This window comes from Notechis scutatus, chromosome 5, assembly GCF_049901735.1.
Source record: "Notechis scutatus isolate UNSWTSFEM ecotype Mainland chromosome 5, rNotScu1.2, whole genome shotgun sequence".
Taxonomy (NCBI): Eukaryota; Metazoa; Chordata; class Lepidosauria; order Squamata; family Elapidae; genus Notechis; species Notechis scutatus.
In genome coordinates, this window is record NC_142013.1 from 72,726,398 (window position 1) to 72,750,324 (window position 23,927).

Sequence of the window (23,927 nt, forward strand, 5' to 3'; positions counted from 1 at the left end):
ATAATCTATAGCTCTGTATCATTTTGTTGGGGTGGTTGAAATTTTCCAATTTTCATGGTCTGATTGGCTAGAAAAAGGAAAATAAATAAATAAATAACATTCTTTGTCTACTAGAGGAAGCTAAGAAGATGTTTAACTCTGAACTGGAGTCTGTCATCAAGGAAATTTTTGAAAAGTTCATACAGAAAATCATTTACACCATAAATCAGTTAGGGTCCAAAGATACTAATAATACAGAAGATATTAAAAAAGAAGAGGCACAATTAGGTGTAGAAAATTATCAGCCCATTGTATCAACTCTACAAATGCTGGACAATGCAAATAACTTACCTGTACCTTTGGAATATAAACCTGACACCAGCTTTTATTATGATGGTTTAAATATAACACTCTCAGTGCAAGAATGAAACAAGAGTACTAAGTAAATTCACAACTCTTAAGAGGTCAGGTCTGGGAGTTTTTCTTCATGGATACTAACAACATTAAGAATTCTTTTAGAAAAAAAGATATGATAGACATCTTAGAGAAGGAAACTTTATTCTCTGAGGATCAGTCTAGAACTACAGGTTAATCTACTACACCGTCTAACAGAACAACCCTGGGATATTTTTTTCATGGATATAAACAAGGCTGAGAATTTCTTGAAGAAAAGAGACTTGATAGACACTCCTGAGAAGAAAAAGATTTCATTTTATGAAGATAAGCTTGAGAATGTAACGAATGTAATGACTTAATTAGTTAGGATGGATTTTTATAAGTCTGATATATATATATATATATATATATATATATATGTTGAAAGAATGCTTTAAGGTAGTTTTGTATGTATAAAATGAGTTTGTAAATGCATGTCTTCTGTCTTTTTATGTAATTATGAATAATTCCCAAAGTTTGTAAAATACTATTGATTGAATTTGAAAATAAGAGAAAATCTACTCTGTGAGGATAAACTTTAGGAAGAAATTTGAATTTAATGAGCTAATTGGAATTAATTGGACTTATTTTGGTGTGATATACTAAAATGTGATTTTAAATTTAGTAATATATCAAAACTAGAAAAAGTGTTTTCTCCCTTTAAGTTTAAAAAAATTTGAAATAATATAGAGCAGTGGCAGCTAACCTTTTCAGCATTGAGTGCCAAAACAGGTGTGTGCATACATACTCCAGAAACTGGAAGAGCAGCTTAGCTTCCTGGCGCATGCATGTATGCCAGCCACCTGGTCTTCCAGTTTCTAATGCACATGTGTGTGCGAAGACCAGCTGGCCGATACGGTTGTGCATGCCGGAACCCAGAAGAGCAACAGGCGACAACTGGTATGTCCGGAGAGATGGCTCTGCATGCCACTTCTGGCACACGGGGCATAGGTTCGCCATCACGGATATAGAAGATTCTCTTAATATGAATTATGGTAAAGAGAAGCAGAGATGGTCAAACTGATTATTTTATAGCAAGAATATATCTAACCTTGTTTCTATTTTGAAATTGCTTCTGGATTTTGTGCTTGCAGTGAAAAAACTGAAACATTGATTTTGTTTTTGCTAATTAGATAGCTTTATTGTTATAAAAATGGCTTGTACATACTGTTGTGTAGAAGTAAAAAGTTGTGATGTAATGTTGTTATCTTCTACTGTGCTAAAGAGTTGGAAGTTGGTGCCATTTTCTTTTCTTTTCTTTTCCCTCTTTACACCATTTTTTTTTCTTTCCCCTCCCTTTCCTCCTAGTTTTCTACTACTTTTTTGAATGACTCTTTGTATTTTATATTTTGATAAATCAATTGAAAAATTACAAAAAAGAAGAAATGAATGTTGTGGTCTTTTATTTAAGCTTCCACAAGGGGTACTGTTCTTTCAGTCATGATAGGTTACTACTCAAAAATATTGAATTTCTTTCTGGTACTCATCTATCTCAAAATCATTTGAGCGATCATTTCACCCTTCTATTTTTTTTTAAAACTCAGTACAGGTAGTTCTTGACTTACAACAGTTTATTTAGTGACCATTCAAAGTTACAACTGCCCTGAAATAAGTGACTCATATGACCGTTTTTCACACTTACGATCATTGCAGCATGCCCAAGGTCACATGATAAAATTCAGATGTTTGGCAACTGGCTCATATTATGAGGGTTGTTGCAGTGTCCTGGGTTCACCAGGTGATCACCTTTTGCAACCTTCTGTCAACCAAAACCAATGAGGAAGTGAGATTCATTTAACAACTATATTGCTATGTTAAGAATTGTAGGGATTCACTTGACAACTGTGGCAAGCAAAGTCATAAAATGGGGCAAAACTCACTTAACAAATGTCTTGTTTAGAAACATATATTTTGGGCTCAATTGTGGTTGTAAGTCAAGGACCACCTGTAAACAGAAGCTATGCCATTAATACAACAATCCCAAATCTTCCTTCCAATTATTATTGTTGTTATTTGCATAAATGCCATTACAACAAAGACATCATCCTTCTTCTCTGTTTTTATAAATGCACAGAATCCGCTTCCTAGTTTCTAGGCCTTCAATACAACATAAATGAATTATGAAGGCTCCCAAGGTGATAAAAAAAATATCAGTGGCAGATTGATAGCTTTTTTACTCTCCTGGGAGGTTCTATATATAACTCATTTTTAAAATTCAACTTCTTAGTACTATGCCTTTCTCCCTAAACCTTCAGATAAAGAATGATTTTCACTAGCACGAACTCAGCTTTTTGAAAAGCACACTTTGATGCTTAAGTGATTCAGTGTGACTTGTCATAATGCAGTCTGACAGCAAACTGCTTTTGCTTTGACTGCAAGTAAATTAATCAAAATGTGATGAAGAACTGCAATACTGGCCTATAGTATCTTTAGCAGAGGGAGCATTTGTTCAGCAGATGTCATAGCTGCCCACAGTGACTTCAGAATACAACGCGGGGCCCCCACAGCCATTTAAGCTACTAAAATAAGAAGAATCCACAAACAATGAAATAAGACATCACACCTGCAATTTCAGGTGGCATTGCTCTTTAATAGAAATTGCATGCTCTTGTTTTGCATATTATACACTTATTCTTTTATTAAGGGTTATAATTTATAATCCCTCATATCTACTTTTCTTTAAACGATTAAGTGTAGTTCTGAATGGGGTATATATTTATTCTTCAAAAAAAGGTCCTTGCACCCCATATTTATACAATTCACAGCTTAAGTTTGAATTGGCTTCACTGTAAATATTACAAGGTGGTATGAAGAATCTGGCTTGTTATGGACAGCTGGCAGATATTTTTTAAAAACAGCTTTTTTTAAAAAAAAAAAAAAAAAAGCTTTTGCTTTGATTCTACCAAGTTTATTTTTTTCTTTAACATCCAAAAGTGCTTAGTGAACAATGTATTGTCTGGGTCAATGTACTTGACATACAATTCTAATAATGATAATACCATTTAAAAATACATAGCCATTATCTTTCAACTTCTAACATTTATGTATACATAGTAATTATAGTATGTTCTATTATATTTCAATATACATATTATTTTCTCAAATTCTGCTTTCTACTTCTTATTTTCTAACACTTAATAAAGTAACCACCATGTTAAAAAATCTTCTATGTCTATCCATCATCTCTTGTTCTTTTTAGAACTTCAACTCTTATTAACTTTTTGGTGAATCTTTCATGCTTCTTTTCAGGTATCTTGTAACTCCTTTCATCATGTTTATTTAATCTAAATATTTCATCTGCCACAGCATCCATCTCTTGCTGATGGATCTCTAGAGCCCCCATCCGTAGTTCCCCCATCATTTTTAGGAGATCTTTCTCTGTTCTTTTTTATATTTTGAACTCTTAAGGAATAATCTGCCTGTTCCATATCAAACATTATTGCTCAATCTTCCATATCTTTATCTGCTTATTTCATTTTGGGATTTATCTCCTCTGTTCTTTCCTCAGATCATTCTGATTTCTCTATTTTCTGAATATTTTGTTCATTTTTTATTGTTATTTGCTGGGGGTTTTCTAATCTCACACTTGTATTTTCATCAATTCCATCATCTCCCTATGATTCCTTGTTATATCTTCCTTAATACATTGAAACATCAATAATATTTCTTTATAAGCTGCATTTGTTTTCCCCTGTTGAAACATTTTGTGATAATGAAATAAACTAATCACTGCTCAATATTCCTCCAAAATTTCAACATTGCCCAGAAACACCAAAAACATCAGTATTAATAAAATTTACACTGTCCCAGAACTGGTCTTCAAAATCCCCTAAATTTATAGTCCTTAAAATTTTCCAATTTGCACCCTCTTAATTTTTCCAAATTTTTAAGTTGTTTAATTTTTCTTCTTTCTTCTTTTGCTTCGTAGAATGTTTTGTCAAATGATCTTAATAATCCAGATTGGCCCACCAGATTTCCCAGAATACCTTTAATCCAGAAAGTCAGATATTCAATTTCAAGAATATTTCTTGTTAGTTATAGTCCACCTTGCCTTAGAAATCTTCAAAAGCTCAATAATACTTCCAAAGCAGCCAAAACTCCAGTAGATATGAAACCAAAATGAAAGGGCCTTCCAAGTGTTGTTTGCCTTTCACTATTTTATTTCTTATCCTCTTTGTTATTCTTATATTATCAAATAATTTCTTACTTTCCAAGGTTATTCCCACCAGGTACTAATATAATATCCTATTTGATCAGTAGATGGCACCCCCGCTCTCAGTTCCAGCATTAAACACAGCAAAGGTAAAGCAGCTGACCATCGGAGGGGGGGGAGATCGGGAAAAAGTTTTTATAAAAAACAAAGTTCCTCTTTTTTTGTACAGAATCTTCCAATAATCAAACAGTATTACCCATAAATTAAATCACTTTTCACACTATTACCAGTTCCAGTCCAGTCGTTCTATATTTTAATCTTGCGTTAAGAGTTTGTTTCACTTTTAGATCTATAATCTTTGTCCAAGTTAAATCGCCACTTTCTTAATGTTTTGGAGAGTCTTTTTTTTAAAGAATTCTTTTATTTGGGTTTAAGTCTCTAGTGTAGAAGTTGAAAGTTATCTCACCCAGTTTCAATCCTCTGTCCGCAAACTGCTCTAGCACATATTCTTCTTGTCCCAGTTGTCACAGCTTTGATCTTGCCAAAATGCCCATTGTCTCTGCTGCCGATCAAGAGGGCTTTCATTGGCTCAAATGAGGAAATTGCTGTTTCCTCGTGATCTACAAGGCATTCCTCCTTTCTTCACCACCTCTCCAGGGTGGGTTTTGACCCCATAGGGTCTCCTGGCAGGCAGGTATCAGCTGGGTTTCTTGGTGCGCTGCAGAGCTCCACTATCCCATAACCATTCCACTGCGACACCAACCGGTCAATCCCTGCAATACTACATTCTAACTACTGAACCACCACAGCTCTTTAGTTGGTGTGGTCACATGATATCACACATTATGACTTACCTATGGAATTTCCAGCCCTAATTACCATAGTTAAGGACAACCTGTAACATTCCTTCTTCCAAAAAGCTCATGTTCCCCATCTAGATTAACAAAGCTCACAGAAAATGTCCATTTGGGATCATAGTCCTACACTAGTGTGAAAAAAATATTTGATTACCTAAACAAATGCAAAAATAGTCAGAGGCAGCGAAAAGACTTTAAAATATGAGGTTAATAGTAAGTTAACACTAGGAAAGAATCTACAGAAAATATGAAATAGGAAAGATAGAATGATGGGAACTGTAAATAAATGGGAGGCAAATGTTTTAACTTTCTGATTCATTCATTATTGATTTGAAACAAAAATTGATGAGTATTTGTGAGCTCCAATGTTTTTAAAGTACTATTGGTGTTAGTAGCTATAAGGAGCAGCGACTACTTGTGACATGTCATTAATAATATAAATGACATGCTTGCTTTCTCAGAACTATGAGAGCTGTATGTGCAAGAATCTAAAACAAAAAATTCACCGAGATGAGACTAGGATAGTTGCATGGATTTCTCAAAATACAGAAACAAAAAAAAGCAGCTAAATGATTGGATTACTTTATTATAAATCAGTCACTGGAAAATAATGCAAATTATTGTACAGTGTACTCCTTCAAAGTGGATCTCAGTGCAGTGAAGTGTTATATAGACACTTATATATGCACTTCTTTATGCAAGACTAGAAAACTAACCCAACATCCAGATTCACATGAACCATAGAGATACCAAACTTTGTATACACTGGGATCCACTGATTTCTATCAAGTGGGTTTCTATGAATATGAAGAACCTGATCTAGCAGAAATGCCTTGTAATGGAACAGAGGGCTACGCAAAGTTTTTAAGAGTTGTTTCAATGTATTAACAATTAATAAGTATTAATATTATGTTGAGAAATTATGTTGTTATTATATGATCACTACAAATGAACATTATGATGATGATGATGACCATCGCTCAAATTAACTGTAACCAGACAACACACTGTTTATATAGACATTAAAACTGTGGCTCTTTCTTTATATAGTGAAAAAAAAAATTAAAAGAAGAGTTGTTTCAATACAAAAAACTTCGATTGAATCACCCCATCAAAGCAGATTTGCAAATCAAAGAGAGGAACTTTTTAGAGCAACAAACTGAATAAGCTGGCTTTGAAGTGTTTCATATTCTCTTGAAGCCTTGTGGTATTTCGCCAAATCAATAATCAAAGGAACAAAAAAAAGTGTGTCCCATATTATCCCATAGCCAATAGTGATTCTTTCTAATGTTTGGCAGCTCAGAAGAGGGAGTTTCCTTTTCAAACACATTTTGAAAAATGTTAACATTAATCAAAATAACATATTTTCTATATTGATTCTGTACAATATAAACTGTTGGATAATCTGAAACTGAGCTATCACTATTTTCTTGTTCCTGATCTTTATCTTTTAAAAAGGGATATACTTGAATACATTTAAAAACTATCATAGTGAAAGCCCTATAAATATCCTGATGTAACCCAAAAGGATTCATATTCTTTAAAAGAAGCATTAGTCTCTATTGGCTGACCAACTGCACTCAATCTGTAGTCCTCAGTGGAACTGCATCTACATGGAGGGAAGTATGCAGTGGGGGTACCACAAGGCTCTGTCTTAGGCACAGTATTCTTCAACATCTTCATCAATGATTTGGATGAGGGGATAGATGGGGAATGCATCAAATTTAGCCAATACTCCAGAAAATAGACTTAAGGTACAGAAGGATCTTGACAGATTTCAACATTGGGTGCTATCTCACAAAATAAAATTCAATGGTGAAAAACTAAGATTCTACATTTAGGAAAGAAAAATCAAATACACAGGTATAGGTGGTATCTGGCTCAATAGTAGTAACTATGACAGAGATCTTGGAGTGGACAATCACTTAAATATGACCCAGCATTGTGCTGCAGCCCCCAAAAAGCCAATGCAGTCCTAGACTGCATTAACAGAGGGATAGAATCAAGATCACGTTGAGTGTTAATATCACTTTATAATGCCTTGGTAAGATCACACTTGGAATACTACATCCAGCTTTGGTCACCACAATGTAAAAAAGACATTGAGACTCTAAAAAGAGTACAAAGAAGAACAGCAAAGATGATTAGGAGGCTAAAGCATATAAAGAACAGTTGCCAAAGAACCAATAGAGAGGGGACAAGAACTGATGAATGAACTAGAACAATTTGGAGCAGTGGCAGGACTTAAAATCAATAGAAAGAAAACAAAATTAATGACTAAAAATTTAACAGAAAAACAGAAATTAGAATTAGAAAAGGAGATGGGAATTCAAGTGATAAAGAAAATTAAATATTTAGGAATATGGTTGACAGCACATTGTAAGACATTAAAGGAAAACAATTATGATAAATTAATGCAACAGGTAAAGAAAGATTTAGAAATATGGGGTAAGCTACAATTTCTTTATTAGGTAGGATTGCTGCCATTAAAATGACTATTCTTCCAAAATTCCTCTATATATTCCAGACGATACCAATCAAAATTCATAAAAAATATTTTGTGGAACTCAATAGGATAATTTCAAAATTTATCTGGCAAGGGAAAAATGAGAATAAACTTAAAGGCAATGCAGGATATGAAGAGCAGCGGAGGGATGGCACTTCCAAACTGGGAACTGTACCATAGTGCAGCCTCCTTAGTATGGTTGAAAGAATGGGTGAACTTAACTAATAAGAGAATATTAATCCTAGAAGGTCATGACTTACAGAGGGGGTGGCATGCTTTTTTATGGGATATAGGGAAAACCAGTCAGAAATACTTTCATAGACACCTAATTTGAGATGCCCTCCTGACCAATTGGAAGAAAGTAAGGAAAAATATTATTTAAAGATCCCAATCTGGATCTCAACTATGGAGGCGATGATACACCCTAATAATTTGGATATTACCAAGATGATTAAATATAAGGATTTATTGGATCTGCAAGGAAATTTGAAATCATGGCAGGACCTCCAAGATCAGGGACTACAAATCGACCATTGGGCATACCTTCAAGTTCAAAACAGATATAGACAGGATAAGAAAGAATTCGGAATTTGTAATAAACCTCAGCAATTGGACAAAATTCTTTTAGGCCCAGACAAAAAAAATATAACAAAATTTATCTATTAGAGACAGAATTAGAGGAAGAAATAGTTAAAGGAAATATGATAGCCTGAAGTAGGAACATAGGACGCAGTATCACTTGAACAGAATGGGAGAGGGTTTGGAATAGAAATAACAAAATAACAAAATCACAAAATCGGCATCGTATAAAGAAAATGCTTATAAAATGTTTTATAGATGGCACCTCCCCCCCCCCGAGATTAGCGAAGATGAACCCCAATATGAGTCCGAACTGCTGGAAATGCAAAAAAAGGAGGGAACATACTTCTACATGTAGTGGTCCTGTACAGAAGCACAAAGATACTGGCAGAGAATTAAAACATGGCTGGAGGAAATGACGACAGAACAGATTGAATTCAAACCAGAATTCTTCCTATTAGGGATCTTTAATAAACAATTTCCAAAAAAAGTGAAGTATATAATATTGCATATATTGACGGCAGCTAGACTGGCCTTTGCACAATGCTGAAAACAACCTCATACTCCATCAGAGGAAATGATTATTCAAAAAATACTAAATTGTGCAGAAATGGATAAATTAACCCTAGCATTAAAAGATAAAGAAACATCAATGTATTATGAGAGCTGGAACTGCTGGTATGAATGGCTAGATCAAAGATGGGCTACATAACATTGTAAAAGAGGATAAGCTATCATTGTAGTGATAATTATATATTCGCATTAAGGATTACTTGTAAATATGGCATAAAATAAGGATAGAAATAATGACCTACAAACTGTCGAAGATGAAATTGTTTTTAATCACTTTTTGATTTCTTTTTACTTTTACTTCTTTTTTCTTTTTCTCTCTTCTCTCTTTTACTCCTCAACTCTGTTTCGCTTCTTCTTTTCTACATTTGTGTATGTGTTGTTTGTTTATGTTAATTGTAAAATTAATAAAGTTTATTTTAAAAAAAGAACAGTTGCTGAAATTGGGTATGTTTAATTTAATTAAAAGAAGTACAGATGACATGACAGCAGTGTTCCAATTTGTCTGAAATGGTATAGGGTCTCCTGCCTGAGGAGGGGGTTGGACCAGAAGACCTCTAAGGTCCCTTCCAACTCTGTTATTCTGTTCTGTTCTATTTTCAATACATTTTCAAAAGGAACAAAGTAACTATACAATTTTCAGAAGCCTTATAACCTCTACAAATAACTTTTTAAAAATTAATCATCCATTGGCTCATATCAAATCTCAAATTACCCATTCAAGTAAAATTGATTTATACAGATATTAAGTAATAGTATGGAAAACATTTCTAATATATGCTTGACACGATCCTTTCAAGTTCAAAATGATCTAAATTCAAAAGGTACTGGAAACTTTTCTGAAACTGCTCCAACCATTAAAATATTTCTGAGACTGAAATGACCCATTTTCAAGCTCAAAGTACCTGTACTGAATTCCAACCTGAATTGCTCTGTGCTTGACACACTTGCCGAATATTCAAACAACATCAGTGGGCTTGTGATAAGATTAGAATAAGGCACTTCAAAATCAATGCAACTGTTTTTATGGACTGTGCTGAAATGAGTAAATTGACATTTGAAATCGGAGAACAAGAAGATAAACAATTTTACATGATATGGGATTTGTTTTAGCAATGGTTGGATAAAAAGACATGGTAATGTAATAGACTAGGAAATCTTGTAATAGAAGTTTAATAGATCGATATAAAATATAATATAGATATATATAAAACCATTGGGTGAAAGTACAATATAAATTTTATAATAAAATCTAGAATAACTCGTATAAAATGATGGAATAAATAGTTTAGTCATGAATGATTAATAACTGATAAATATTTAAGAATATGATAGTTTGACAATGTGAGAATTTATATAAACTGTGAGTAATGACTATGAAAGCATAGCACAAAAGTGTGTCAGTAACCAACTGACACACTGTATGTATATAAAATGGAAGACGGGTTTATGTTTTTATGTTTTGTCTGTATATGTTTGTCTTAAAAAATAAAAAAAATATATAATAAAAAAATCAATGCAACTGTTTTACAGACTTCTATGGGGGACTTCCAGTATCATCCTGAAATATTTCATATTCTGCAGATCTTCTGGTGACTTCAAGAAGAAGTTGTGACTACTTACAAATTGCCTTTTCCTTCCCCGTGCCCTTAGAATTCATGAGGAAATTCCATTCGTTGCATTATTAACTTCAAGCCATTATGACAGTGAACAAAAATGCTTTAAATGAGTGTTTCCCAACCTTGTTGACTATGCTGACTAAGGAATTCTGAGTCGAAGTTCACATATGTTGGTTGCCAATGTTAAGAAACACTTGCTTTAGACTGAGAACACACTCCATGTTTGGATGACGTGGGTCGCTTATTGTTTCAAAAATATTAATGAAAAAAAGTGGAAATAATGCCTACTATACATAATGGAATGCTCTTATGTTCTGTGTTTCTCAAAAGTTAGATCTAGTTATGTCTCATTTTGTCCAAGAACTAAGAACTTGCTCTTGTAGAATAGGAACGTGAGTGTTAGGGGAAAATAGAGTTTGACTTTTGAGATTATCTACTGACGTGGTTTGGCTTTTGATGAACCTCAGAGGACAAAAAAACCCCCAAAGGAATGCAGATTATCATACAGGCAGCCTTCTAGAACAGAAGTCTTAAAAATTAGATGATGTAACATGTATTTTCCTTTCATTCCATCCTGAACATCATTTCACTCATTTTCTCTTCTGCTTTTATCTATGTGCTGCAATACAGATTTGTTTTATATTTAAGCGCTGAATGAAAGAACCTTGGTAGTTCTCTCTATTTCAGACAATAGTTCTGACAATAGTCAGAATAGACAATAGTCCTAGTTCTTCAAATCGGGGACATTTATTTGGAAATAAGCAGCAGCAAACCCACCCACCTCAAATTTAATCTATTACTTTATATTCAAATGCAACAAGATCTCCACCATCACACTGAAGTTATTTCTGAATACTTAGAAAATGCCCAGAACTCATTTGTTAATTATTTTTTAAAAGGGACAGCCTTAGGGGAGAAATAATTTGCAAACAAAAAATCAATTCTTTTACTGTTATTATGGCAAATGAAAAATAACTATGGGATGTGAATTTCATTTGCTATATTACAGACAGGAGTAAAAAGTAAAAAAAAAACACCTTTGATATTAATATTACTGTGATACATATTTGGTGTTTATGTTAAATGTGTACTTCCCTATCTAAATATCAAACAAATGTATATGCTACCTTTGGTGGGATAACCTGATTGGGGAGCAAATGGAAGATTGGTATATATTCACACTAGGGTTTCAGCTCTCTGCAGCAATTTCTGCACACAATTCATCAAATTGGTGGCAATCTTACTTGATGTAGTAGTCTCTCCCATCTCTGTTTGCCATCATTTCCCAACCATAGGAAGATCCCTGGTTCAAGGTCCAGGTTCCTGAAGTAGGAGGCCAGCCTGAAGACTTGGTCCTGTGGCTAAAAAAGGTAATTCATTAGAATATAATATCAACCATTTAATCTAGTATTTAGGTTGGGTATAACTACACAGCCTCAGCTCACAAACCAAGTTTATCATACTACAATGTTAAGCTATAAATATATTTCCTCCATTCCACCAGATCCCTCAATTTTAAAATTCTGGTTTTAAGATGCTTACAGGCAGTGGACTGTTACCATTTCTAATCAAAAGGTATGGCACAACTATTTTTCCTTCTTCTACAAATATTTTCTAGAACAAATAGATGATAGAAAGACTGATTACAAATAAGACATAATTATTTCTAGAATCCTCATCACAATTATTCAAGGAAGTGTCCTTACTGTATAAAAATTAAATTCACTTTTCTAACTTTAACTATTTCAGAGATTCACTTCATTCCACCATATTTTGAATGGTTGACATCTTGGGAAAGATCCAGGAGGAATCCTGCTTGCATGATGGCTTTGGGCACATAGTCTGAAGAATTTCTTCAGAGGTTGATCATACAGATAACTGTACTCATTATTATAGGAAGAATGACAAGTAGATATATCCTTATATCCTTTCAACACATGGGGGACATGTGAAGCATTACTATGTGGTAGCCATATTTTGAAAAATAGCCCTTAATTTAATTTAAAAAGATACAGAATGAAAATTTGGAAGTTTCTTTCCTAATATCTTTCCACCGAATAAGATATATTCTCAGTGTCTTATTCAGTGTTTTAAGCTTTCTAAGTATTAGTCATTTCTACCACTATTTGAAGAATAAAAATTTGGTAAAGTATTATTTCCATGCATACAATCCATGTACCTATTTCTTTTTAAATAAGGGTATTACTACTATTTACCCACTAGTAAAAGATCCTAAAATACATTTAAGAAAATATAAATTTCACTGTTAATATAATATAGATATGTGCAAAATCACCTGAAAAAAAAGAAATGTTAGAATTAATTAAATAGTCTCCAATCATCTAATTTTTTAAAGTCAAAATTTCTTGAAAGACTATTTTTTCCTAGTCTTCATTTAGATAAATTAGTAAACCATTTAAAGGTATTTATATTCATTTTCCCTAAGCATAGTACAATTATGTTATAATCAAAATCAGCACTTAGGGTAACACAGTGTATAATAAGTTTAAAACGTTATTAAATATATACAGTAACATTCCACATTATATTCCAGGATTATGTCAAAGTTGACTAAAATTAAATTTTAAATACAGTACAACAAAGCTAATTTATTCAAGGTAAAACAAAAAAAATTATTGGGACTTATGGATATACAGTTAGAAAAAACTCATGGACAATTGGTTTTATATATGGTAACTGCAGCATGGCTATGAAAATGGAAAAATACAGAAAGATACAATGGAGGAGTGTAAAGAACCTGCAGAAATGGCAATACTGGATTAGGGACGTAACGGTAATTTTTTTTATAAAAACTGGAATATTTTACAAACTTTTTGCTGGAAATGAATAAATATAAACTGGTTATTTCTGAATTTGCTTATTGAAAGGGGCTTAATTTGAAAAGAAGGGAACTATATAATGTCAATCTAAAGGGGGAGAAATGATAAAAGTTTGCAACTGCTGTAAAGAAGAACTGAAGATTTGAAGCTACTTCTTTAATTCTCCCACACACACACTTTCTCCATTTCTAGAACTTTTTAAAAAATCATTTATTATTTTCTACTTTTCTAAATACATTTGCTTTTATTTATCTTTTAATTATATAAAAACTTCACACACAGAGAGAAACAGAGCTAAACGGAGGCTGGGGGCAACATGTGCAAGTGGTGACAAGCGGCCGCAGAATAAGTAGGACGGCAGAAGGGTTGTCAGTGCCGCTGCTGCAAGGTGAAAATAAGATCTGGTGCCTTTTTTGGTGGCAAAAATATATATAAGAGCAGGCCTTATTTTTTGGGAAACACAGTAACTGGCTGACAAACCATACTCAAGAAAAAGTCTTTAATGGTACTACATCCATATGGAGATAATTAAGTACTGGTGTACCACAAGGCTTTGTTTTAGGCCCAGTACTCTTCAATATCTTCATAAATAGCTTAGATGAGGGAATAGAAGGGGAACTCATCAAATTTGCAGATGACACTAAACTGGAAGGAATAACCAACACCCCCGAAGACAAGCTTGGGATCCAAAAAGATCTTGAACAATGGGCCCTATCCAACAAAATGATTTTTAATGTGGAGAAAAGCAAAGTTTTACATTTAGGCAGAAAAAAAAATCAAAGGTATAACTACAGATTAGGTGAGACCTGGCTCAAAAACAGTAACTGTGAGAGGGACCTTGGAGTCATAATGGATGGTCACTTTAATATGAGCTAGTAGTGTGCAGTAGCAGTAAAAAAAAGCTGATACAATCCTGAGTTGTATAAACAGAGGCATAAAATCAAGATCATGTGAAGTATTAGTGCCACTTTATAAAACCCTAGTAAGATCACACCTAGAATCCTGCAACCAATTTTGGTCACCATACTTTAAAAAAGATGTTGAGACTTTAGAAAAAGTTCAGAGAAGAGCAACTAGGATGATCAAAGGCCTGGAGACTAAAACATATGAAGGATTTGGGTTTGGCTAGTCTAAAGAAAAGACGAATTAGAGGTGACATGATAACAGTATTCCAGTATTTGAGGAGCTGCCACAAAGAAGAGGTGGTCAAAGCACCTGAGTGCAAGAAATGAAACAATGGTTGGAAACTAATCAAAGAGAGAAGCAACTTGGAATTAAGGAGAAATTTTCTAACAGTGTGGACAATTAACCAGTGGAACAGCTTGCCTTCAGAAATCGTGGGCACTCTTATCACTGGATGTTTTTGAGAATAGTCTAGACAATCACTTATCTGAAATTATATAGGTTCTCCTGATTGAGCAGGGGGCTGGACTAGAAAACTTCCAAGGTCCCTTCTAGCTTCCTTTCTTTTCCTTTCTTCTTTTCTTTTTTCTTCTTCTCTTCTCTTCTCTTCTCTTCTAAATGTACTTAGTAATAAATAGCCCGGCAATACAATATAATGTACCAGTATTCGCCAGTGTACATTGAATTATAGTAGAATAACTTCAGTTACCTTACATCTCCTATCCAAAGAATAACAGGCAATTATGCAAAGAAGATATTTGCAAAATTCCAGCTTGTTAACTAGTCACAACCATTCATATATTAGCATACCCTTCTCACAGTCATCTTTATCACTTCTTGATTTGATTACAGAGATGCTCTTTGCGTTGTGCTGCCCTTGAAGACTACCTGGAAGCTACATCTATCCAGAATACAGCAGTTTAAGTTTACACTATCATTGTCAGCTTTGGAAGCCATATTAGCACCAGACACTTCCACACTGCCACATTCTTGAGCCTGGGAAAATGGGAGGGGGAATTTATTGGAGCATATGTGGTTAGACATAATAGTATTCTTCTTCTAGGTCAAGGTCATGTTATTTCTGCACCTGGCTGAGAAGTGCTTGAGGGGACATCTCAAGTTGGGACAGATGGTGATTGGGGCATGTGAAGCAACGAGGGGTGCAGGGGGTGGATTTGTAATATTTTACTTATTGAATAGAATTCTTTATTGGCCACACAAGGAATTTGTCTTAGTGCAAACACTCTCAGTATACATAAAAGATACATGAAGGGAAACCCGGAAGTTTCAGATTCGGGATTTCCCAGATGTGTTAGTTTACTATTCTAATAAAAGGAACCTTTGAGAAGATGTCTGTCTTGGAGTTATTGATTGGAGTTGAGGTTTTCTGGAATGCTGACAATCATTATATTGGTTTAAAGAGCCCAGAGCTCTTTTCATTAAGACTGTGTATTCCAGTCAAACTCCCGGCCCACGGGCTGGATGCATCACTCGCTGGCCATGCCCATGCCCGGTTTAGCGAAGGGGGAAAAAAAGTCCCAATACATCACATAATGCTGCCATGATGATGGGAGTTTGACACCGCTGGTGTATTTTAACACCTTGGGTAAAAGTAACATATACTTTTCGATTAGCAATCACTTATCTGGAAAGCCCAGATTACTTCCAACAGTGTATTTTGCCCCTTCAGTTTTAGCCATTATGGCAAAGCAGAACATCCAAGAACTTGTAATTTCTAAACCTAAAACTCACATCTTTGCAAAAGCACGTAAAATTAATGACATATTGTCATGCATTTTTATATAAAAATAAGGTTCACGGTGTTCAAAGGAACAAAAAAATATGATTACTAAGCAGCAAAGAAAATCCATCATACATTAAGAAACATTCAAAACTTTAATCATTTTAATTTCACTGTTCAGATAGAAAAAATAATCGTTGGGTGATTCAGCCTTTCAAAACTATGTTTGAAAATGAAATGTTCAATACTATTACAAAAGTATAAGCATAGAGGGAGAAATAAATAATTAGCTGAAAATTATAATATAGCTGAATAAAATTAAACTTTTTCAAAAGTTTTTTTCTTGCTTACCATCATTCTAAAATAGTATTTCAAACACAGATGGTTTAAAACACAGACACCCCACTTACTTTGTAAAGAAAGAAAAACAAACAGCATGACAGAAATTCCAATGTTCAGTTCAGCGCAGCGCAGCAGGATGTAAACTGCTGTATTTTATACTGCCTCACATTTTAGTGGATTTAGTTTATCCCCCAGAGCTTAGATCTAGGGAACAAAAGATTGATTTCCATTGAAAATGCACACGGCAGTGATTTAGGGAGTGTGCTTGATGGTAGAAAGGTAGTCATTACAGCGTGTAATGCGGAACTATTAACTCTGTCCCCTTGAATGAAATTCTGTCGCTGGAACAATTTGGTTTCAATATTGAATGCCTTGGATGTCATGGCAATGGGGGAAAAAACTCAGTTTGTTTTTCTGAGGATACTGTGGAATAATTAACAGAAAGGGTCCCATATTAATAGCAAAAATGAATAACGGTGGTTTGTACAGATTTGTACAGATTCTTTTCTATCTTGTTTGGCAGAATTGTTGGCTAGATATCCAAACATAAAGTCTTGACCAGTATCCTCATATTCATATAGTTTTCCTTGAAACCATAGTTAAGCTTGGTGGGGAAGACTTCTGAGGGAGGAATAGTTTATTAGCATGTCTTCAAATTAGCAAAGACAATGACCACAAAAGAACTGGCAAGTAAATTAGTTCTACAGGACCTCTCTGCATAAGAAAGGGATGGGAGAATAACTTTGTGTTCTGGACAGCTCCTCCTCACAAGGAGACAGCAGTTTTCCATGAGTTTCAGCACCAGGAGATGAAGTAAAGCCACAATGCTCTCAATCATGGTGGACCTTTTAAAGCAGTAGTCACCAACTAGTGGTCCGGTTGGTGGTACTCAGTGCACCTGCTCCACAGGTTGGTAGTCTGCAGTGCACCCAGGTGGAGGAGCTGCTCTGGGATGACCAATGGGCCAGTCCTGGGACTAGAGCTCTGGAATATGGGACCAACCAGGCAGCTCGTGCTGGGGCTAGAAATCTCTGCCGTAGGGAGGCAGGCAGGCTGAAGCAATGGCTGTTGGAAACCCACCGCTCTTTCGTTCCCCTGCTATGGCTCCCTATCATCTGAACCTACCTGTGGCCAGCCCCATCCCTCGCCCTCCCCTCCCAGTCACTCCTCACCTGGCATGAGAAGGTAAGGGAGGGGGATGGAGACTTGCTCCACATTCCAGAGTGGGAGCGAAGTGCCCCTGTACTTGCTTCATCTCTGCCGTTGCAAAGCGCTGCCGCGGCTCTTCCTTTTTGCCTTTCCCTTCCCGAGGCGACGCGGGACTGGGGCCGCACCGGCGGCAGCAACTCCCGACAGCCCCAGCCGGACACCTGAGCGGAGCCCGGGCGGAACTGCCTGTTGCCGCCGTGGGCGCCGTTGCGGGCGCCCGGCTGCCCAAGTAAAGAACAGGGCCACGCCGGACCATCGGAGAAGCGGAGCAAAGCCGGACACCAGCAGCTGCCTCCCTCGGCGCAGAAAGCCTCCCCCAACCAGCCGGCCGGTCTCCTCCTCCTCGGTCACACAGAACAAACAGGCAGAGAAGGAGGAGAGCAGCTGGCCAGCCGGGGGAGGCCTCCCGTGCTGCGAAAGAGGCAGCCAACGATCTCCGGCGCCATCCTGCTCCATACGCTGGCTGCTCAGACTTGCCGGGCCTGGCACATAGAACAGGGCGGTGCCGGATGTTGGAGAAGCCGAGCGGAGCCGGGGATCATTAGCCGCCTCTTTTGCAGCACAAGAAGCCTCCCCAGGCAGAGAAGAAGGAGAGCAGCTGGCCAGCCGGGGGAGGCCTCCCGTGCTGAGAAAGAGGCAGCCAACGATCTCCGGCGCCGTCCTGCTCCACGCGCTGGCTGCTCAGACTTGCCGGGCCCGGGACATAGAACAGGGCGGTGCCGGATGTTGGAGAAGCTGAGCGGAGCCGAAGCCACCTCGGCTCGTGTTGTTTTCTGAGCCCGCGAGCCTAGAGCCAGGGCGCTTTCATTGCACGGCGGAGCTTCTTGTCTCGGGAAAAACCGGCCGTCGTTGCTGCCCCCTGAGGGGAGGGCGATTCTGGGCTGCGCGATTGGGGGACTTCGTGGCTTTGGGTGGGTGGGTGGGTGGGAGCGAGGACGGACGGAGTCTGTGAAGCGGGGCTTGCCTGCCCTTGCTGGCTGCCTCTGCTTCCTTAGGGGTGGGGAAGGGGGCTCATCTGGACCAAGGGTGAGTCTCCCCCTCAGTTTCCCCTGAAGGATCTTCCGTTGCTTTTGCCTTCTCCCTACATCTTCCCTCTGTTAAAATTCCCCCCCCCACACACACACACACACTTATTTTCGGGCGGATAGATTTCATGTCTGAGCATTCTCACATGACGGTGGGTCTTCCCCCCCCTAAAAACAGTTAAAAAAAGAAAAAACAATATATCCTCATGCAAGAACTTTTCTGCTTCCGATTACCCCCATGCTTAAAAGTTGCAAAGGAAACACGGAAGCAGGGAAGCGCCTGCCCAGCTCCGGAGCTCCACACCATTTTTTTTTCAGAGGGGAATCTGACTCGAGTATAAGCCGAGGGGGGGGGGGGTTTCAGCACAAAAAATGGGCTGAAAAACTCGGCTTATACTCGAGTATATACGGTAAGTTTGTTTGTACCTGTGATGAAGTGTGAAAATAACATATTAAAATATTACTTTTCTTTTTTTCCCATTTTTATTTCTTCTATCACACACACACACACACACACACACACACATGTTTTCATAGTTCCTTTAATATTTTGTCAAAGTCAAAAGAATGACCACAGGGATCATAGAAGGTTGGGAAGGAATTGTTAACATGTAACAATTCTGGTGAAAATATCAAAAGCTCCAAGTATATTAATCAAAGATATTTACAATATAATCCTTTTCATGTTGACTTAATGGAACTTATTTGGATTTCAAGGCTAATGGACAACATAAAATAAATAAAGAAAATAAGTATTAAATTAAAAACTTATCCACGATGAAAAATTACTTAATACACTATTTGGAATTTAATTATTTATTTTAATCCAAATATGTTATAATTTATTCCTAATTTAAAAGAAAAAAATCATTTGGAAACTGGATGTTGTTATTATTGCTCTACATACAAAGAATATGACATAACATGGAACAAAACAAATTCTCTGTTCTTTAAACACAAGATCTGTATGATACTAATTACATACTAAAGGCAATTTTATTGATACAATCAGCACTAGTACCGCAGTTTTAGAAAAGAAAATTTTAAAACAACATGGGAAGGAAAGGTCCTTAATTCCTTTCCTGAGTTTAAAAAGAATATTTGCTTTTGAAAATAAAAATGATTGCTTTTCTGCTTGCAGCCTTTCTATGCCAACTTCTCTCTTCTGAAAAAAAAAGTCTTAAAATTTCTTACTTTCACTTGCCCAATATTAATTAGCTTTAACTAACACATAATTGACAGAAATATGAAAACAAATACTTCCAGGGAATTTCTTATTTTTATTTTAATTGTGTTCTTTTTTCCAAGTATATTAATATATTGAATATATCTCATAATAGTCAGCAGTATGTTGGCTTACAAAACAGGCTATAGATTAAAGATTCCAAATTGCAAATCTGATTGTATTGGTTAAAAGGTATTAAAATTGAGAGGTACCATCTTTATTATCAGAAAACACCAATATGACTAAGTCTGGTAACCTAGCATAGTTTTTACTAATTTTAATAAACAATATTATGTGAAAGTGTAAATGGTGGTAAATAATAAAGAATATCAATAAAAAGGAAGGAAGGGAGGCAGGCAGGCAGGCAGGCAGGCAGGCAGGCAGGCAGGCAGGAAGGAAGGAAGGAAGGAAGGAAAAAGGAGGGAGGAAAGGATGCCTGCTTAAGAAAATAAATATAATAATATGAATGAAGAAGGTCTGGCTAAAATGTACGTCAAAACAAGTGATAAAGATTTGAAGTATGGCATATTTTGGATGGATATGGAGTTTGAAGTTAATGGTAGAATGAGGTAAAACTGGTATGAAATTAAAGTAAAGCATTTGTGAGAATAAATGGAATACTTATAAATTGCTCTTTAGTAAAGAGGCAGTAATATAGGGATGTACAATAAAGTAATGGATAAATGAATAAGAATGGTTTTGGTGACATTAAAGGTGTGTTGGTTTGGAGATAAATGTACAAATAATGTAATATGGGTAGAATGGTTCTGAAAATTAATATAGCAAGGATTGATCCTTACTATAGTTACATCTGACAGGAAAAATGGTGTGAAAAATGACATCAACCAAACAAGAAACTAAAGAAGATGAATTTGATAACTAGACTGCATGGCTTTTGGAAAGGAACAATGAGAGGTCCCTTTGACCACTGTGAGGAGGGTGAGGAAGAAGGAATGGAATTTCCTAGGATACCAGTGTAAGAAAATATACAAATGGGAATAATTTGTACTCAATCTGAATTGCTGTTCTCAGATATAAATCTTTATTTACTTACATTGTTTGATCAAGCTTATTACCAAAGAATTTTAAGAATTAAAACTTTTATTATGCTACTGTAAATACTATATAAGTATAATAAAAGCCAGGATAGTTAAATCACTAATTCTTAGATCAAATTGAATGACTAGTTGTAGATTTTCCCCGAGAAAGCATGAATTATGTAGTTCATTGTTCAGAGAACAAAACACTTTTTAACTTTTGGTCCCTGTAAAAAAATGGATTATTACTTATAGAGCTATGGCACTCTTTTTATAAATGCCATTAAATCACGTGTTACTTAAGAGGTAGTTTGTTGATACTTAATTTTTTATGGAAAGTCATATTGTGACATGAATAAATACAGAGAGGACACGAAGAAGGGAATTATTAAGTGACATATAACCACATGGTCCATGGCCACAAAAGGTTTTTATTTTTTTATATTTTTTATTTTTTTATTTCTTTAACCACTCTATTATCTACCTGAAGAAAACAGCTGTGAATGATACACCATATGAAGTATTAATTTTAATTATTTCCCTTTAAATAAAAAGTAGGGAAACCCCCACCCCCCCACTCTTGATGACTCAAATGTCAAGCTGAAATATAGCTTTAGGAGGTAGACAATCTTTTCACTGTTACCAAACTGCTTTACCACGCAAAGTTGTTACTAGGTTTCTTTTGTTCATTTTTCTGGGATTAAAATAATGTAGGATGTGAAGAAAGAAAAAGTAGATGGTCCTAAATAAGTGGACTTCAACATGAAAAATCCCTTCTCAAACAAGCTAAGGTAGAGAATAAATAAGATGGCACATGTTAATAAAGAAAAGGTTAATACTAATAAAAAAGGATTTTGCAATAATTTCTGAGAAAAAGAATAATACGGGTTTCAGAACTACCACTGTTCCTTAATAATTTTGATTAAACAAAACAACTGCATTTAATAAGTGCTTCACAACTTTATATTACTAGTGAATATTAACTATTTCAGATTCGAAACTGAGAAATATATGTACAGTGAACTGTCCAAGAAATCTGCTATGAAACTTCACTTTAGTGCAGTGATTCTCAACCTTTGGTCCGCAGATCCTCAGGGGCTACAATGTCGTCACAGAGGGTCTGCAAAGGCTTGAAGAAAAAGTATGGTTTAAATCTTGAGTTGTCTTCGGGATCCATTGCCATGGTCCATGGCCACAAAAGGTTTTTATTTTTTTATATTTTTTTATTTTTATTTCTTTAAATACATCTTTGGGTGAACAGTGTGATTCCAGGTCTTTTAACATTTTGAAACAAACATGTCCATAATTATATAGTCCTACTATTAACTTTCTTATCTGATTTCATATCATTATCTATTACCAATTTTTTCATGCAATATTCTCATATGTTACTTTGTATCAATGTCTATATTCTTAATATCATTCATTTTTAATACATACTCATCATATTTGCAAATTTTATCAAATTATATCATTCAATTAATCATTAATAAATTCATCTTAATTTGTATTATCCAATAGTTATCCCCTTTTTAATATTAATTTTGCCACCATTTTATATATATATGTATACATATACATACACACATACATACACGCACACACACACACACACACACACACATACATATGCAGGTCTTGGCGTGTTCAGGTCTTTTCCTGTGTAAGATTGAGAGTATCTTGGTGACGTTTCGACGAGGTCCCTCTCGCCATCTTCAGGCTGGTGCTTTTGGCTTCGTGCTTGTGCGAGCAAAGCATGATCGGAGCTGCCGTCTCTCTCTATAAATACTGGTGGGGAGGTGTGGTGTGCTGGCTCTGTTGTAAGCAGGCTGGTTGGTTGTGTTGTTATTTCTTGATCGGTTGATGGAGTTGATGTTTGCAGATTGGTTGGCTTTTTCGTAAGAACCTGTGTGGCTGAGGTACTGGCTGTGTGTCTATCAGCCTCCTGTGTTGTAATGACCTGGGTAACGGGCTGTGTGATGACCTTCTGAGTTCTATTGTTGTGACATCCTGGGTCTTGTGCTGTAATCTCCTGTGTTGTTGGCTGTGTTGTAATATCCTGAGGTTTTGTGGTGTAACTTCCTGAGTTCTGTGATGTGATATCCTGAGCGGGTGGCTGTGATGTAACGTTCCAGATTTTGGTTTGGCTCCGAGTATGAGGTCTGGCTATGTGTTCATAGCATGTGTCAGTTTGCTTGGTTTAGGGGTCAGGGTGTGCAGCCGTGGTCTGGTTTCTGGACGGTGGTTGCCTTTCATCTATGGGATGGGTTTGGGTTCGAGTCTGGTGAAGGAGATTGGTGGTGGCGTCATGTGTTGTTTTGGGTCCGGTATTGGTTTTCATGGCTGGGACTCGTTTGTTGATAAGGGCTAGTTTCCAGATGTCTGGTAAGCGGGAAGTATCATCCCGTATATTCATGTTATGGGGGTGTTTCTCTATTTCGATGGCTTCCCTGATTATTCTCTTGTTGAAGTGTTCAGTATTGGAGATTAATTTGGTTCCCTCAAAATTAATTTCATGTCCTGTGGCTTTAAGGTGCTGGAAAAGGGAGGAAGTATTTTCTTCTTTTCTGACTGCGTTCTTACACAAATTACACAAATCATATTTTCCATCTTATTTTCATTTAACAAATTATAGTCTAATAAGAATATAATCATTTTTATCTATTACCATATACTATATACATATGTTCTCCATCAGATTCTACATGGCATTCCTTCATATTGTTTTTCTTGTATTCCTCTTTTGTCTATTGCTTTCCACTGTTTCTTTTTCCAGTTATCTGATTTTACTCTCACCCTCCTTTCCCCCAAACAGTCTGTTAAACTGAGTTTTCTTATACATATTAGTTTAGTTAGATGTTACAATATTTTTGTGTGATCTTTTAAATATTTCATCATGCACATCTG

General features: G+C 35.9%; 1 protein-coding gene across 5 annotated transcripts in view; it reads right to left on the minus strand.

Annotated features, from left to right (window-relative positions):
- FRMPD4 (FERM and PDZ domain containing 4) overlaps positions 1–23,927 on the minus strand; it is a 196,949-nt gene that overhangs the window by 79,190 nt on the left and 93,832 nt on the right. For 3 of the 5 annotated variants that reach the window (XM_087967031.1, XM_087967028.1, XM_087967029.1), the window contains exon 2: positions 11,943–12,059. The exons of 1 other annotated variant lie outside the window; for it this stretch is intronic. In XM_087967031.1, coding sequence (XP_087823157.1) covers positions 11,943–12,059 — 117 coding nt within the window. Of the gene's footprint in view, positions 1–11,942; positions 12,060–23,927 lie in introns of those variants that run through there. One more of the 5 variants, XM_087967032.1, reaches the window with a different exon arrangement.